The 17,429-nt window shown below is 44.3% G+C and overlaps 1 protein-coding gene across 1 annotated transcript in view; it reads left to right on the top strand.

Moving 5' to 3' along the window:
- The window catches only part of GRID1 (glutamate ionotropic receptor delta type subunit 1), a 900,473-nt gene that overhangs the window by 568,132 nt on the left and 314,912 nt on the right, over positions 1–17,429 (top strand). The window contains exon 5 of the mRNA XM_075559162.1: positions 3,472–3,525. Within this exon, the coding sequence (XP_075415277.1) occupies positions 3,472–3,525 (54 nt within the window). The remainder of the gene's footprint in view (positions 1–3,471; positions 3,526–17,429) is intronic.

The following is a 17,429-nucleotide window of genomic DNA, read 5'->3' as shown; positions in this document are numbered from 1 at the left end:
GTCCTAAATTAGCTCTGCATTGGCAAGAACCGTCCCAATCTTTCATAGACATGGCTCTTCTTCCTGTGCTGAAAGATACTCCCAATGTTCTCCAGGTGTGTTTGCACGACACGTGAAGCTATTTCAGATACCAGCACGACCCCTCATGATGGCATAGGTTTCAGCAGAGCTGCCTGACTACTGCAGGCAAAGAAACCATAGCACTCTGTTTCTAAACACTAGCCCCTGAAACCCCCTCCAGGAGCCAAGCTTCAACCTACAGTTTCCTTGCTGAAGCCAGTGCTCCAGTGAGGCCAATCCGTCATGGGGCAGAGCTGACCCTTCATGCTGTGTCCGTCCAAGTCATCTCCAGGTTCATCTGACCATTTGATCTTTTGCTGACAACATCCAAGTGCAGGACTCGGGAGTTTACCTTGTTGAAATGAAAACCTGTGGACTCAGGACCCGGCATATAGCTTGGCATCCTCCCTTCTTTTCGGCGTTGGGAGATACAACCTGGAGCCTTCTTCTTGAGGTAGAGGAGATATTCAGCCACAGTGTGTTTCCACACTCCATTTTCCCTGGAGAGGAAATGTATGGGGATGTGTCACATAAGAGAAGGAGAACTTGGGTGACATGAGAGAGAAGATTTCTTCTTGGGATCCAAATTAAAATCTGGGCAAGTCAAGAATACAGGACAGTTGAGAAGGCCAACATGCTTCGTGGTCAAGTCTTGGAATCCCTGAATTTCTTTCTGTTTGCTTGCCTTTTTGTGAGACTGGGGACTTAATGTATCTCACAGGCCTTGGCAGACGGGAAAGGCAAATGCTGTCTACCCTTTGGAGATAAAGCAGATTGGGATCGGAGATAAAATGGCATTGGGTAAATTGGCTGAGGCAAGTCTAGGCTCCCAGGCCTCTTTGTTTCTCCCGGGAATGATAGCCTCTTTATAGGCTGGTAGGGGCAGATTTTGTGACCTTATCCCAGCCTAGCTCAAGACAGATTGCCATGTATGCTCTCTCCTGCAGGGTGCTATTTGTAAAGGACTGAGATGCTCCCCTGGGAAGCCCCATCAGCTTTCTTCCAATTGCCTCCTTTGTTTGCCAATTCAGTTTGCACACTTTCATGTAGACAAGGATCTAATAGAATTGTCGTGCAGGGATGGCATGCGGGCTTTCGCATCAGGTGAACGTGGACTCAGCTCCCTGCTCAACCATACATTTGCTCGGTCATGGTGCAGCCCATGTTTTCCCCTTCTCAGCCTCATTTGTCAGGAAGAACATGTCTGATCTCTATGAGCTGACCTGCAAAAAATATTTTTTGGCATATGTTTTTAGCTGCTTTTAAACCAGCCCCCAACCAACAGTGACTCCATGCAGGTTGGAATACAGTATCCTCATGATCCGTTGTGGATCCACTGTGATCCAGAGGATTTGCCTCATCTGATTTTGGAAGTAGATTTGAAGGCATTTTTTCCAACTCTGGTTTATTCTGGAAGCTCTGCTGAAACCTGCACAGTATCATAGAAACACACATCCCCACTGCCTGACACGTGACGCCTGTGCACGCGGCGTGTTGGCTTGGGATAGACCCAATTGCCCTCATGGACGGCAAGAATCCTACCAGTGAACCCCCCACTGCTCTCTCTTGACGTGTAGATTAGTTTAGAAAGAGTATAGTTATAATCTGATATGTATTTTATGATTTCATTAAAGTAAAATTCCCTTCCTGATATGTGTAAGTAGATATGTATTTATAAATATGACCATAAAGGTGCAGGCATGTTTATAGAAGAGAATACATCAGATACCACAAATGATCTCTGGGGAATGAATTTGGAAGAATAAATGGGGGTATTTCCCTGACTTTATCAGGCTTTTAAGATTGGGGTGGGATAATGGGTTGATTCTGATGATTTTTTATTTTTCTGCATTATTTCAAATAAAAACATTCGTGGAAATTACATTGCAAAAACATATATTTTGAAAAGGACTATAATTGGATGACTCCCTCACAGGTACTTAAATGGCCTGGCATGGTGCCTGGTGCTCAGCAGACACTTGGCACATGTTAACTGTGAGTAGTGTTCTTACAGGACATGCTTGGAATCCCTAAGTCCCTTCTACTTGGTTGAATCGATCGTCTTTCCAATTGGAGGAAGGAAGAGCAGTCATAAAAAAATACAACACACATTCTTTAGCAATGTTTATTGAACACTTACTGTGTCCTTGACTTGTGCAATCCATTATTGTGCTTAGCCACTAACCAAAGTAGTGGAGGTTCGAGTCCACCCAGAGAGGCCTTGAAGTAATACCTGGTGTCTTCCTAAAAAAATACCCAGTAAAAGCCCTCTGGTGGACATGTCTTCTCTGACACACTTACCGTCACCGTGATTCAGAATCAACTTGTCTGCAACTACTGAGTAAAGTTCTAGGACACAAACATGATCAAGATAGACATGGCTTTCGACTCCATGGAGTTAACAGCCTGGTGGAGGAGATAGACAATAAAAATGGGATAAACAGGTAATTGACTACTGTAGCCATGGAGTTCCTTGGGTAGTGCAAACAGTGCACTTGGCTACTAACTGAAAGGTTGGAAGTTCAAGTCCACTGAGAAGCATCTACAAAGAAAGACCTAGGGATCTATTTCCAAATAAGCGATTACTCTGAAAACCTGATGGAGCACAGTTCTCCCATTGGCCCACATGGACTCCCCAGAGTGGGGATCAGCTCAGCAGCCATGGGGTTGTTTGCTTCTGTGTTTTGGCACTCAGGGCAAGTACGGTGCATGCTATTAAATGTGTGTGCTTAAATGAGCATGTGCATGTGCGCTGTATAAAGAGAACCATCCGTGGAGGGAATGCTCACGGTCCAGGAATTAAAATGAGCCTGGCCTGGTTCTGTGCATTCTGCTTCTATCCAACCTCAGTGGTAAGCCTTGAACTTCCCAGGGTCATTCCTCATCACAGGACACAAAAAACCAAACTCGCTGCCATTGAATCAACAATGACTCTTAGTGAGCCCCGGGGCTTTCTGGGACTGTAGCTGTTCATGGAAGTAGAAAGCCCAGCCTTTCCCCTGAGGAGCACCTGGTGGTTTTGAACTACTGGCCATGCGTATCGTAGCCCAGCTGTACCACTGCATCAACGGGACAAGACACTATTAATCCTTCCTCCTGTTTTCCTGACCTCTCACCTCCGGCACTGAGCAAGGTCTCCCTCTGACAGTCTTTTCAGTTGAGTAGTTTGTTGCTTTTTCCAGTGAGGGGTTGGGCAGTCAGAAGGGGGTGCATACTTCAGCCTTGACCTGAGCATCTGCTCTACACCTCACAAGAACAGCAAGAAACCAGATGTCTGCGTTGAAGTGGAGTGGGGCAGCTTGTTTGGGTTAGAAAAAGTCTTCCAGACAGTGTTCCTGTAAACAGTCCACTACAACTGCCAGCCTCTGACTTGCTCCTACCCACATTTGTTCTCTCTCTCTCTCTCTGCAGGCAGTGGAGACCAACCTAGCATCCAAGGACAGCCACTGGGTCTTTGTGAATGAGGTAAGAGTCACCTCGGGAGGGCGAGGGATGCGACCAGGCTAAGTCCTCTGTCCAGAAAAGCTCAGGACTGTTCTTTCAGACCCCCTTCTGATGTAGGAGAGTAAGCCCTCCCTGTACAGCTCCGTGGGACAAGCAGAGGGGCCGGCTTGGCTGAGAAGATGCCCACCTGAGCAAGTGGGATCCCAAAGAAGGGTCTGGACTAGAGTACACGGGAAGTTAAACTTCACAGAGAACGGTCTGTGGGACGATGTGGGTTGCTGGTATCCGAACAAAGTCAGGGTTAGGAGTCGGGCTGGTGAGATTTGAGCAGGTCAGCCATGGAGTGCAGTGGGGAGAGAGCAAAGGAATGGGGACTCCGGTGGGACAAAGGCTACCCTTTTTCTGCAGGAGATTGAGGGTATGTGTGAAGGTCTACTTGCATGTGTACTAAGTATGTCTATGTATACATGCATGTAAGTGTATGTTAGAGCATGCTGTTAGTGTGTAGTGCACGTGTCAGAGTATTTGTGTATGTCTATGCATGTATATGTGTGCTATTGTGTGTATATATCTACATGTATATATATCATTGCGTGTGCTTTATACATGGTTGTGTATGCGTACATGGATGTGCATAAATCTGGACAGCTTAAATCTGGTGGAGGTAGGGCAGGATGCATATAATCATTTGGATGGGAAATCTCCTCAATTGGTCATCACTGTTTAGACCCCAGACGAGGTATAGCAACACCACTGTCATATGTTGCCTAGTCTTCTTCCTATAAATCACATCCTGCTTGGCCCTGGGTGACGTACAACTCCCGAGCTTATTCCAGACGCAGGTATTATGCAGGGGTGCCCTGGCCCCACCTCGTCCAGCGTTCCCAAATAATCCTCTCTACCCAAGTGGCTACTCAGGAGGACCTGGCAAGGGCAGCCTCCGTGGCCTTGGCCCACAGTGAGCTGGCCCAAGAGCTCTCTCTAGACCCGTTTCTCGGGATGCAAGTTCCTCGGTGCTGTGGCCTTCGGCTGTTCCAAACCCAGCGGATCAATTCCTGACGGTGTTGTTCTAGTAGAGGCGAGGTTTATTACGTAGGTAATTCATTTTCCTTTTTTTTAATGATGTGTGTGTCCTCATTAGCTCAGCGCTCATATGGCTGAAATCGGTGGTTTATTTTAATAATTGGGCAGATAGTATTAGATAGTAACAGCTTACAAGACATCCTTTTCAGGGGCTACTCACCAACCCAACCCCCTTCCAAATTCCACATCCTATTAGCCCCATGTCTACATGGGGCAGTTGGAGACATGCTCTGATCGTCCATTTGCCTTTGAGTGTGTGCGTTCACTGATAATATTATACCAGGCATCCAGCAGCTGTCTCACTCTTCAGAACCCAACGCCTACCTGTTCCTCACCAACTTCACGTCCTCGGTGCTTTACCGGCTTCGCTACAGATTAAGTCCAGTTTCCTTTGTTCCTGTGCCCCTTAAGGTGACTGTCTGCCACTGGGTTTTCATTTGGGGGGCTCCTCTAAGTTGCAGTGCTCTGCTGCTGCGCTTCAGAAAGCGCCTCGTGGCTCCTGCTCTGAACCTGTTGCCTTTCCACCTGGACGCATTCCTCCCCACCCACAGAGTCCTCCCGGTTCTCTCATCAGCACCAGGGTTAATGTCAGGTAAGACCAGTGTGAGTTGCTCCGTGGGCATTCCCCCCAGCACTGTGAGTGCCAGCGCAGGGACCCTGAGTTGCAGTGTGTGTTAGTCTGGGAACTTTAGAGAAAAAATCCACAGAAACTCATGTATAAGAGAGAGTTTTATATAAAGCTTAAGTGCACATCAAGAAAACATCCCAACCCAGTGCTGCCCAAGCCCACAAGTCCAACTTTAACCCATATGTCCAACACCAATCCACAAAGTCCTCCTCCAACTCACAAGGCACACACAGTGATGCTGACTGTAGGAGGAAAGCCGAATCGGTGAACGTGGAAACATCTCAGCACTGGCAGGGGTCTCCACACGGCTTCTCCAGCACCCAGGGCTGCATCGGGGTAGGTCCATGTGGCTTCTCTTCGGGGATGTCTTGCAGGAAGTGAACCTTGCCAGCTGAAGCAGAGAACTGGCTAAGGCAGCTGCACGCTGGTCTGACCATTACAAAGCAAGAGACCTGAGAACTAGAAAGGCGAGGCTCTCCGAGCCATTTACCCCTCCACCCTTCAATGAACCCCACAGGTGTTTATCGGCCAGGTTGGCACAATAAACGAACTACCTCACAGCATGAGCCAGAGGAGTCGGGCCTCTCCTCGAAGGCATGTTGTGCCCTCCTCCCCTGTGATCAGGAGTGCGCCGTGGGCTGGCAGGGCAGCACTGACAGCTTCTGGGATGTCTTGGGCTAAGTGTCTGATTCTGTGGGAATGAGGGGCCCTTAGGGCATCCTGCCTGGGCTTGTTCTTGAGAGAGAAGGGAAACCTCTCCCATTTCCTGATGACTTAGTCTGTGCTAGCCACATGTCAGAACACGGTCACTGTCCCCTTCCATACTAAGAAGATGTTTCCTTGTGTTTTATTGACTATGTGAAAGCATTTGACTGTGGGAAGCATGACGCACTCTGGGTCACCTTGAAAAGAATGGGAATCCCATGATACTTAATTATACTTATTCAGAGTCTGTAAGTAGATCAAGAGGCAGCTGTGCGAACAGAACAAGGGAATACTGAATGCTTTAAAATCAGTAAAGGTGTACACCAGGCTTGTATCCTCTCACCATACTTATTTCATCTGTATGTTGAACAAACAATCAGAGAAGTGGGCTAATGTGAAGAAGAATGCGGCATCAGGATTGGAGGAAGGCTTATGAACAACCTGAGATAGGCAGATCACCCAACCTTGCTCGCTGAAGTGAGGAAAACTTGAAGCACTTACTGATGAAGATCCAGGATTCAGCCCTCTGTGGATTATAACTCAATGTAAAGAAAACCACATAAATGGAGAAAAGATTGAAGTTGTCAAAGGTTTGGCTTTCTTGGATCCCCAATCAATTCTCATGAGAGCAGCAGCCAAGAATTCAAACAATGCATTGCACTGGGAAAATCTTCATAGGACTTCTTTAAAATGGTGAAAAGCAAAGGTGTTATTTTGAGGACCATGGTGTGCCTGACCCAAGCCTTGATACTTCTCATCACCGCCTATGTATGGGAGAGGGGGACATGCGAAAGGAAAATGGGAGCATCTGAGTTGTGGAGCTAAAGAAGAAAATTGAAAGTACTGTGGACTGCCAAAAGAGCAGACAAATCTGTCCTTCAAGATGTACAGCCAGAATGTTCCTTAGAGGCAAGGATGGCGAGACCATCTCATGTTAGCAGGAGAGACCAGTCCCTCGAAAAGTACACCATGCTTGATCAAGTCAAGCAGTAGTGAAACAACAAGGTAGTGAAACAACAAGTCAACAAATGGATTGACACAACGGCTGCAACAATGGGCTCAAACAAAGGAACAATTGATTGTGAGGATGGCGCACGATCAAGCGGTCTGTCTTTCATTCTGTTGTCCATGCTACTGCTGTGGATTTGAAGGGACTCAACGGCACCCAACAACTATAACAATAGGTCTTACCAACCACTCTTCGGGGAAGCCTTCATATACTTTCCTTTTTGCAAATGGGAAAGTCTTGAGTAGTTACCTAACTTCCCCAGGTTGTGGTGTAGTTCAGCTAGGGTTCAATTTTGAGACTGATCCCAAGGCCAGGCCCTGTCCGCCGGTGACACTCCCTGAAGTTAGGCCGCCGGTATTGGCAACAAGCCTGAACTGGTGTTCGGGATCTGATTCAATGAAGAGAGACGAGGGGGCTTAGAGAAGCACACTTATAAGCATTCTAGTATTAACTTGATCCCAGCTTAAGGGCATTTTTGAATTCTGCTACAAAACCAGGGCCTCCTGTAGAACATTGACCTCTGGGCCACTATGAGCCTTCTGGTTAATGAGCAAGGTGTTCTTTAAATGATCCTTGGGAGACAGCCATATTCACCATGCCCACTGAAAATAAAGTCCTGCTGTCCTTATTACAATAATATCATTTTAGGTTCCACACATCTTTTTCAGTGATCCAAATATAGAGCCACAAACATCGTATCCAGCTGGGAAATTATTGCCTTTCTCTTTGTCATAAGTGAGGATGAGGGATACAAAAGGTAAGGGTAAAAAGGAAAAGGAGGTGGTGGAAATCAAAGATAGAGATTTGTTGGCTACTTTCCACAGCTGTCTCCAGAATTCCAGCGGATAGACAGTAGGCCATGTTTTCCAATTCCCAATGCTGTACCTCAGTTCTCTAGGGGAAGGGATTGCTCTTCCTCGCACCAGCTCTAGTCTGTGTCCCTTTGACCCCATACGTGTCCCCAACGAGATGCCCTGGTGGTCCTCTGGCTGCAGAAGGCTTCATCGGTTCCTTACAGGCTTCGTTCTTTATTGTTTTCCCTTTGTCTTCACCTTGCCTAGTGTATTTTCCTAGGCTAAAGAGAAACAGGCACATGGATTGGGGTTCCTTCTTTTCGCTTTTGCCTCCCCCACCCTACTCCTTTCCCTCCTCATTGTCTTTCTCCTTCCCTCCTCCTCCATCTCCTCTTCCTGCTATTGTGAAATCAGGTGAAGGTTTACAGAGCAGATCATTTGATTTCTTTTATGCAGTGATGGCTTTGTCATACGTCTACCCCGCCCCACCTAATGCTGCTGCTGAGCCTCACAGGCCTCACGTACTTGGTCTCTGATGGTTTCTAGCGTCTCAGGCGCTGTGGGGACACTGGTCAGCAGGTGTGCTTTGAGATCTAAAGTGTCTTTTTCAATGACGGAGTCACTGATATATCAGCTTAGAAGAAGGATGAGAAGAGCGTATGTAGAAAACAACATGTGTTATTTGGCAAGGTGGCCGCTAGACTGAATGACAAGGGTGAGGCCAGAATGCAGCTCACCCCTGAATCTGCAGTGCCCGTGCAAAGAACAGATTCTTGAAAAGATCTTGCGTAAGGCCAGTTCATGCCTATCCAGTTGCCATTGAGTTGATCCCAACTCATGACTCTCCTGTGGGTGTAGAGCAGGATTGCTCCGTGGATTTTTATGGCTGTGACCTTTTAGAAGCAGATGGTCAGACTTTTCTGTGAGGCATCTCTGGATGGGTTCCAGCTGCCAAATTGGATTCCAGATAAATATGAAATGACACATGTTTTCATTTATATCTTTATATGGTGCTTTATTAATTCATCTGTCCCATCCAAGTTAACACTGGTGTTGATTATTAATTTACTTGGAAAAAATTTTTTGTGAGATTCAGAGAAGGATTTATGATGAATATTTTCAAATCTTTTCCTACTGAAATAACAGGTTGTTTTTCAGCTTGTTAATATTGTGAATTGCCCTGATGGGTTTTCTAAAATGAAACTCTAGGATAAAGCTTATTTGTCATGATCTATTAGCAATTTTAAAATACATAACTGAATTTGATTGGTGATATTTTTTCATTTTGTCCTCACATGTGCTATTCTTATCTTTTGACATTTTTCTCCTGCTTTGACAGAAGGGTAATGCTAGCCTTTTCGAATGAGATGGGAATCTTCTCTCATTTTCAGTTTTCTGTGAGAGTCTAAGTAGAATCGTTCTGACTTCATTATTCTCTTTGATCATAGTCAGCAGTGAGGTCAGCTGGACCTGGAGTTTTCTTTGTAGGAAGTAAACTTTGTTTAGCTACAGATTAAATTTGTTTAATAGGTGTGTAGGTTTTTTAAAGTTACCTCTTTCTTTTATCCGGAGTGATGAGTTTCTGGAGAAGACTTGGTCAAGTCCCATGTCAGCCTACAGCCCTTCAAAGAGACGCATTGACACAGGATCTGTACCAACGTAGTCCAACATAACAAGCATTGTGAAGAGAGTAGAGAACTAGAACAGGGCTGCTCTGTTGTACATACGGTCCCTGTCAGTCACCGCTCCCTCCATGTCATCTGATGCAACATTTCGCCAGTGAGCTTTGGTGATTTATGTCTTCCATGGATTTTTTCCTTTTATATGAATTTTCAAATTTGTAGGTTGTAAGCAGTTTATAATATTCTCTCATTAACCTTTCAGTATTATTTCATCTGAAAAGATATAATCTTTCTCATTCATAATATTTTCAGTTCCTCTCTCTTTTCCTTGATCAATTTGGCTAGATGTTTATCCATTTTTAAAGTCTTTTCAAATGACATCCTGTTGGTTTTATTGAGTCTCTGTATTTTTTATCATATTTTATTTTTAAATTAAAAAATCATTTTATTGGGGCTCATACAACTCTTATCACAATCCATACATACGTCAATTGTGTAAAGCACTCTTATACATTCGTTGCCCTCATTATTCTCAAAACACTTGCTTTCAGTTTGGACTCCTGGAATTAGCTCCTCATTTTGCTTCCCCCCCTCCTTACCGCCCCCCACCTCATGAACCCTGGATAATTTATAAATTATTATTTTATCATATCTTACACTGTCCAATGTCTCCCTCCAGTCACTTTTCTGTTGTCTGTCCCCTAGGGAGGAGGTCACATGTAGATCCTTGTCATTTTGTCTTCACTCTTTCCCTTTTTTATTTTGATTTACTTCGGCTTTTTTTGTTCTGCCCTATGCAATGTTGTTGTTAGCGGTTTTTCCAAACCATTTGATTAGGAGCTGATCCAGACATCATACCATTCCATAGTTCAATCCCATCAGACAGTATTGTACAATTACTACCAAAATCCGTTTGAAGACAGCTTCTTGCTTGAACTCTTTGATATCAGCTCTGCCTTGCCCCCCACCTCCCCCACGGTACTCCCCCCCACCTCCCCCACGGTAGACCCCCCACCTCCCCCACGGTACTCCCCCCACCTCCTCCACGGCATGCCCCCCCAACCTCCCCCACGGTATACCCCCCCACCTCCCCCACGGTATGCCCCCCCCCCAACCTCCCCCACGGTATGCCCCCCCAACCTCCCCCATGGTATGCCCCCAGCCTCCCCCACGGCACGCTCCCCACCCCCCACGGTACACCCCCCCTACCTCCCCCACGGTACGCCCCGCACCCCCCCACGGTACGCCTCCCCCAACCTCCCCCACAGTACTCCCCCCCAAGCCTCCCCCACGGTATGCCCCTCCAACCTCCCCCACTGTATGCCCCGACCTCCTCCATGGTACACCCCCCATCCCCCCACGATACGCCCCCAACCTCCCCGGTATGCCCCTTCAAACTCCCCCACGGTACTCCCCCCACCTCCCCCGTGGTATACCCCCACCTCCCCCGTGGTATACCCCCACCACTTCCCCCGGTATATCCCACACCTTCCCCCCCTTGGTACTCCCCCCCACCTCCTCATGGTACACCCCCCACTTCCCCACAGTACTCCCCCCACCTTCCCCGTACTCTCCCCCCCTTTTCCCCTGCCCCCACCGTAGTCCCCAGGAGCCTTTGCTCTAGTTATTGTCTGAACAGATTAATCTCTCCTGGTTTCATACACTGAAAAACACATAACAAAGCCTCACAATGACAAAATACAGCAGCTATAAGCCTCAATATGAAAGAAAAAAGGAAAACAGAAACAGAAAATATTAAAAACCAGATCAAGCCCAAAGTGCAGTAGAGAGGAGATCAAGTGACAAGGTTTTAATCCTTTGGCTTTAATTTGCCCTTCTTGTTTCTATTTCCTGAAGGGAGGAGATGAATCATTGAAGAAATATATCTTTTCTACAGTGTTATATTACCCCCTTTATGTGATTTGGTGGTATCCAACAAATCCTAATGTGTTGTGTTTTTTTTTCTTCTTTTCTTTTTTTACATTTTATTAGGGGCTCATACAACTCTTATCACAATCCACATATATACATACATCAATTGTATAAAGCACATCCATACATTCTTTGCCCTAATCACTCTCAAAGCATTTGCTCTCCAGTTAAGCCCTCTGCTTCAGGTCCTCTTTTTTTTTTTTTCCCTTCCTCCCCGCTCTCCCCTCCCTCATGAGCCCTTGATAATTTATAGATTGTTATTTTGTCATATCTTGCCCTATCCGGAGTCTCCCTTCCCCCCTTCTCTGCTGTCCCTCTCCCAGGGAGGAGGTCACATGTGGATCCTTGTAATCAGTTCCCCCTTTCCAACCCACTCACCCTCCACTCTCCCAGCATCGCCCCTCACACCCCTGGTCCTGAAGGTATCATCCACCCTGGATTCCCTGTGCCTCCAGCTCCCATATGCACCGATGTGTTGTGTTTTTATTGTTATTGATTTTAAATCTTTCTGTATTCCTTTTAACCTGTCTTATTTGACCCAAGTGTTACTTGAAGTGTCTTATTGAATTTCCAAATATTGGGGGTTTTAGGGGCTCCTTGTTATTTGGTTTTCTTACTAATTCTACATTGGTCAGAGAGCATAGGTTGTATTAGTTAAATACATTTAAACTTATAGAACCTTGTGTGATATTCCATTTATGATCTGACCATATATGAAATATGTTCCCCTAAAATATATGCCAACTTGACTGGACCATCATCATTTCCCACAATCTGATCTGGTGTGATTGGCCAATCAGTTGGTAGGGAATTGAGATGTTATCCAGCAGCTTTACCCAGGTCACAGTCTGATCTCATGTCAAGGGAATGTCCTTGGGGTGTGGCCTGCACCACCTATGATTATTACACAAAAGATAAAAGGAGAAATGAAACCAGCAAAGAATGTAGGCAGTGATGTCCTTTGGACCTGAGAACCTCCTCATCTAGGGGGAAGATTAATACCAGGATACATGTAAATCTCCAAGAGATGGCAGGCTCACCAATATTGAAAGAAAATAAGGATCTTCCTCTAGATTCTAATTTCTAACTTCCTTTTTTGTGAGAGAACAAATTTCTGATTATTAGATTCCTGCACCAGTGGTATGTCTGTTACAGCAACGCTATATAACTAAGGCTTCTAGTTACCTCGTGTAGCCATAAGGCAGTTAATCTAGGTTTCAGAGTCAGGTGTCCAGTAACTCAGTTTTAGCGTTCAGAGCTACTGGTTATAAGGGGCCACGGAATCTGAATCGACTGCCCAAAGCTGAAGGAGCAGGCTGGACTCAAGCATTCAGTTGGACTAGGAGAATGGGGAGCAGAGCTGCCTTCCCAGTTGGACAGGAAGGTGAAGCTGAAAGTCAGGGATGAGGATCCTACACTCAGAATCCAGAGAGAATGAGGGAATGATCAACATCCAGAACCTGGAGGTCAGGGCCAGATGATCTCAAACAGGAGAGGATAATTTTAATCCTTGATAATTTATGTCAAATTTCCCACTTTTTTTGCTTACTTCTTCCCTGATATTTTTCTTTCCCTCGAATTTCTCCCTTTATGAATGGAAATGGCTTGTGCCTGTTTCTCCATTGTGCTTTGGACATCTCATATAAGAGATAGCACAGGCTCACAGATTACAGGGGATTTTGCTCCATGGTAAACTTTGGAAATGATTTAAACTTTTGGGATGGGATGAAAGTGTTTTTGAATTTGGCAATGATATGGAGGATTTGAGGTTAAGGGATGGAATGTCATAGGTTGAATTTTGTACCCCCAAAACATAAATCAACTTTTCTAGGCCATGGTTTCTAATGACTGTTCAGTATTGATATAATACTGCTGTTATGTTATGATGTAAACATCTTTGATGGTGTGATGTGATGTGATTGTGATTAGCTAACGAGTTACAAGGGTGTTAGGGTATGATGCAACATTGTTCCTCAGGTCCAAGCCTAATAAAATGTAAGCAGAGTTTCCCTGGAAAGATATAAAGGAAGCCCCAGGAGTGGACCATATCCTTTTGATCTGGGTCTTTCCCTGAGAAGCCCCTAGACACAGGGCAAGATTGATACTAAGGCACACATAGATCTCTAAGCAACACTAGGCCCACAGATATTGAAAAGAGACTAGGAACTTTTTTCATGAGCCAATAGCGAGAGAAAAAAAAAACTTCCCCTAATCTGGAGCTATGAATTAGCATATCTTGCCTCTTAACTTTTGAGAGAAAAATAGTGTTTCGGAATGTCATCTATTTGTTTGTTATCTCAGCATTAGCTATACTAAGACATAGTTTTCCTTGTTAACATTTTCACAAATTCTTGGAAAGGATATGAAATTTGCTGTGTGTAGAATCTTTTATAAAACTCCATTAGATTAAATTGGATGATCGTGTTATCTGTTCTGTATCTTCACTGGGAGCCCCAGGGGTGCAGGATCAACAGTGGGAACCAACAGCTGCTCTGCAGGGGAAAGATGAGACTTTGTACTCGTGAACAGAAGCACAGTCTTGGAAATGCTCAGTAGCATTTCTACTCTGTCATGTAGGGGTTAGGAGTCAGAATGGACTTGATGGTAGTGCATTTGGGGTGGATAGGTATGCTTTTTAAAAAAAAGCCAACTTGAACTGTGAGCTTATCTATTTATTCATGCAGTTCCATCAGTTTTTGCTTCATACATTTTTTAAGCTCTCCTGTAAAGGGAGTAAACTCTTAGGTTATTTATGTCCTCTTGATTAACCGACCCTTTGTCATTATGAAATGCCCTTCTTCATTCCTGATTATTTTTGCTGCTCTGAAATGAATTTTCTGTTATATTAATGCAGATATTTCAGTTTTCTTTGAATACTGATAGAATGGGGATATATATATATACACACACACATCTATTTATTCTTTTGCTTTTAATTTATTTGTTTCTCTGTGTTTTTAGTTAAGCATCATGCATTTGGGTTTTGCCTTTTAAATTTATTTGCATTCTGGTGTACATTTTATCCCAATCTATCTTGATCTATCTATTGTGGCTCTGATAATAATCTAGTGGTAGCCTGGTATAATCTAGTTTTTCTGGTCTCAGGGTAAATGTGAAATGGATTATGTAGACTATTCGTTCTATTGACTATGTGACCTAAGCATTAATGAGTTGAAATGGGCTGGTAGGGTCTCCTTTTAGCCAGATGTATTAACTATGTATTACTGATATAGTCTACTATGCAGGGAATGAAAAACTGAAGAGAAGCATTGTCTGTCATATCATTATCAAAACAATGTCAAGATCTAACCTGAAGTACAGTGTTGCTAGTGAAGGAATAATATACATATGCCTACAAGAAAGACAGCTAAGAAGAATATCATTCACATTTGCATACAAACACCTAAAGACAAATATGAAGAAACAATTTTTTAACTAACTTATGCAGCCTTAAATTGATCAAACATGGGAATAGTATGTATTGATAATTTCCAGTGATTAGAATGTAAAAATAGGATAAGTAGTTGGAAAATATGTCCATGGTGATAGAAATGAAATAGAATTTTGAAAGACCGATGACTTCTTATTGAAAATAACTTTTTCAACACATATATTAGGTTACCTATATATGTGCTTTACCAGATGGAATACACAGGAATCAAATTAAATATAGACATCGAGAGAGAAATTGGCAAAGCTCAATATCAATCAGAACAAGGTCAATGCCAATGTGCAACAGATTATCAGATTGCTCATATTGCAAGTTCACACAGAAGCCAGAGCAAATCAAAAGATGTCCACAAGAGCTGAAGTAAAACCTTACGTATGTTCCACTTGAATGTATAAACTATCTCAAAAATAGATTTTACTCCCTGAACACTAATTTTTAAAGACCAGACAAGTTGTGAAGTGGCATCAAGGACTCCGTAATACAGAAAGCTAAAAATCATTGAAAAGACTGGAAAGAAAGAAAAGACCAAACTGAACGTCAAAAGAGACTTTGAAGCCAAATCTTGAATGTAGAATATCTACAAACAAGCAAACAAAACGATGCTTATATCACCTGGGATAAATGATGAAGTTAAAGATCTGAACAGGAATAGAACTATGTACTCATATCTATGTGTTAAGAATTAAGGTTGCAGATGGACATTGGGCCTCATCTCAAGTACTCCCTTAACACAAGAAAACTTTGTTCTAACAGTCCAGCATTCTGTGACGCTCATCTTCCCGACACAATCACTGAAGACAAAATAGGTTCATAAGCAAATGTGGTACAGAAAACTGATGGTGCCCGGCTATCAAAAGATATAGCATCTGGGGTTTTATAAGGCTTGAAGATAAACAAGTGGCCATCTAGCTGAGAAGCAACAAAGCCCACATGGAAGAAGGACACCAGCCTATGTGATCATGAGGTATCCATGGGATCAGGTATAAGGTATCTAAGACCTAGAACAAAACCATACCCAAGGTGAATGGGGTGGGGGACATGGAGTGGAGACCCAATGCCCATCTGTAGAAATTGGACATCCCCTCATAGAGGGGTCACAGGGAAGAGATGAGCCAGTCAGGGTGCAGTGTAGCACCAATGAAACACACAACTTTCCGATAGCTCTTTGTTGCTTCCTTCACCCCAGTATCATGACCTCAATTCTACCTTACAAATCAGTTTAGACCAGAATATGCACACTGCTACAAATAAGAGCCCGTAAAAACACAGGGAATCCAGGACAGATAAACTCCTCAGGGCCAACAGGGAGAGTAGAGATACCAGTAGGAATAGAGGAGGTTGGGGGGAGAAAGAGGGAATTGATCACAAGGATCAACATATAACCCCCTCCCAGGGGGACGAATAACAGAAAAGTGATTGAGGGGTGACAGAGGACCATGGAAGGCATGGTAAAAACAAAACAAAACAAACCTATAAGTTATCAAGGTATCGTGAGGGAGGGTGGGTGGGGGATGGAGGGAGAAGAATTGGGGAGCTGATATCAGGGTCTCAAGTGGGAAGAGAACGCTATGAAAATGATGGCGGCATATGTGCAAATGTGCTTGACACCCTGGATGAATGTATGGATTGTGATAAGAGATGTAAGAGCCCCCAAAAAAAGTATTTTAAAAAAAATCTGAAAAGGAGGGAGGGTCCAGTGGTAAACACAGGCAGATACATCCTCTGGATGTTCTACGGTGAAGACGCAAGAAACGAAGTGAAATGGGTTTGATGATCAGCCTGGCATCTAGAGCTTCAAGTGAAGTGATAAAGAAGTAGAGCAAATACAGGTGAGAGGAACAGATTCAATGAAAGTAAAGAACAGGAAGCCTGAGGATTTCTGCACAGCATGGCATTTTGAACTATTGCACCAGTGTCGGGATCAGAGCAGGAGCCAGATAACCGGTTCCGCTCAATAAGGACGTCACCAGCACCGACAATGGTGCTCTGTGATCATCGAGGTGCTATATTTCCCCTTATTTCAAACAACTTTTTGATAACCAGAGACAGGGCCCCCCAAATCCCTAATCGCTTGCCTTGTCAGCACTCCCACCCCTCAACTATGCTGCTTTTAAAAATGTTCTTTTTCCTTTAGTGTTCTTCTTAGTTTTTCCCTTTGTTTCCTAATTTTTTCCCTTTCCTTCCTTAAAAAAAAAAAATCCTCTTTCTTTCTTCTTCTGTGACCTGCCAGGCGCAAGCCCCACCGGTTGCAGCCTCCAGTGGCAGAGGCTTCCTGCGCGCCTCAGAGATCAGAAGTCTGCACTCCGCTGAATTGCAGGCCTAGTTCTTTAACACTACTACACTGTTTAAAATGTTCTTATCTTTTCGTTTTTGTCTTCATCTCTCCCTACATTTTTTCTTCTTCATTTTGACCCATGGACTGGGCGGTTGCCTCCTTACCCCCCTCCGACACAGTGAGCAAGTCAGCAGCATCCCCCATTGCCGACACATGTATGGTGGTGCCCACACATGTCTGCACATGCAATGTGCACTCCATGTATATGCTGCAGATATATTTGGTGGCTAAGATTTATGCCATTATTGGGCCACACTCTATGTTGTTCTGCTCTTTTGTTTATCCTTTCTTGTTAGTGTTCCTTTGCCCACCTGTCTTTTTCCTTCTATCTTTTCAAAGCCATTAAGATTATGCCCAACCTTACAT

This window comes from Tenrec ecaudatus, chromosome 10, assembly GCF_050624435.1.
Source record: "Tenrec ecaudatus isolate mTenEca1 chromosome 10, mTenEca1.hap1, whole genome shotgun sequence".
Lineage (NCBI taxonomy): Eukaryota > Metazoa > Chordata > Mammalia > Afrosoricida > Tenrecidae > Tenrec > Tenrec ecaudatus.
Note: the sequence above shows the minus strand (reverse complement) of the source record. Positions and strands in the feature narration are given on the sequence as shown.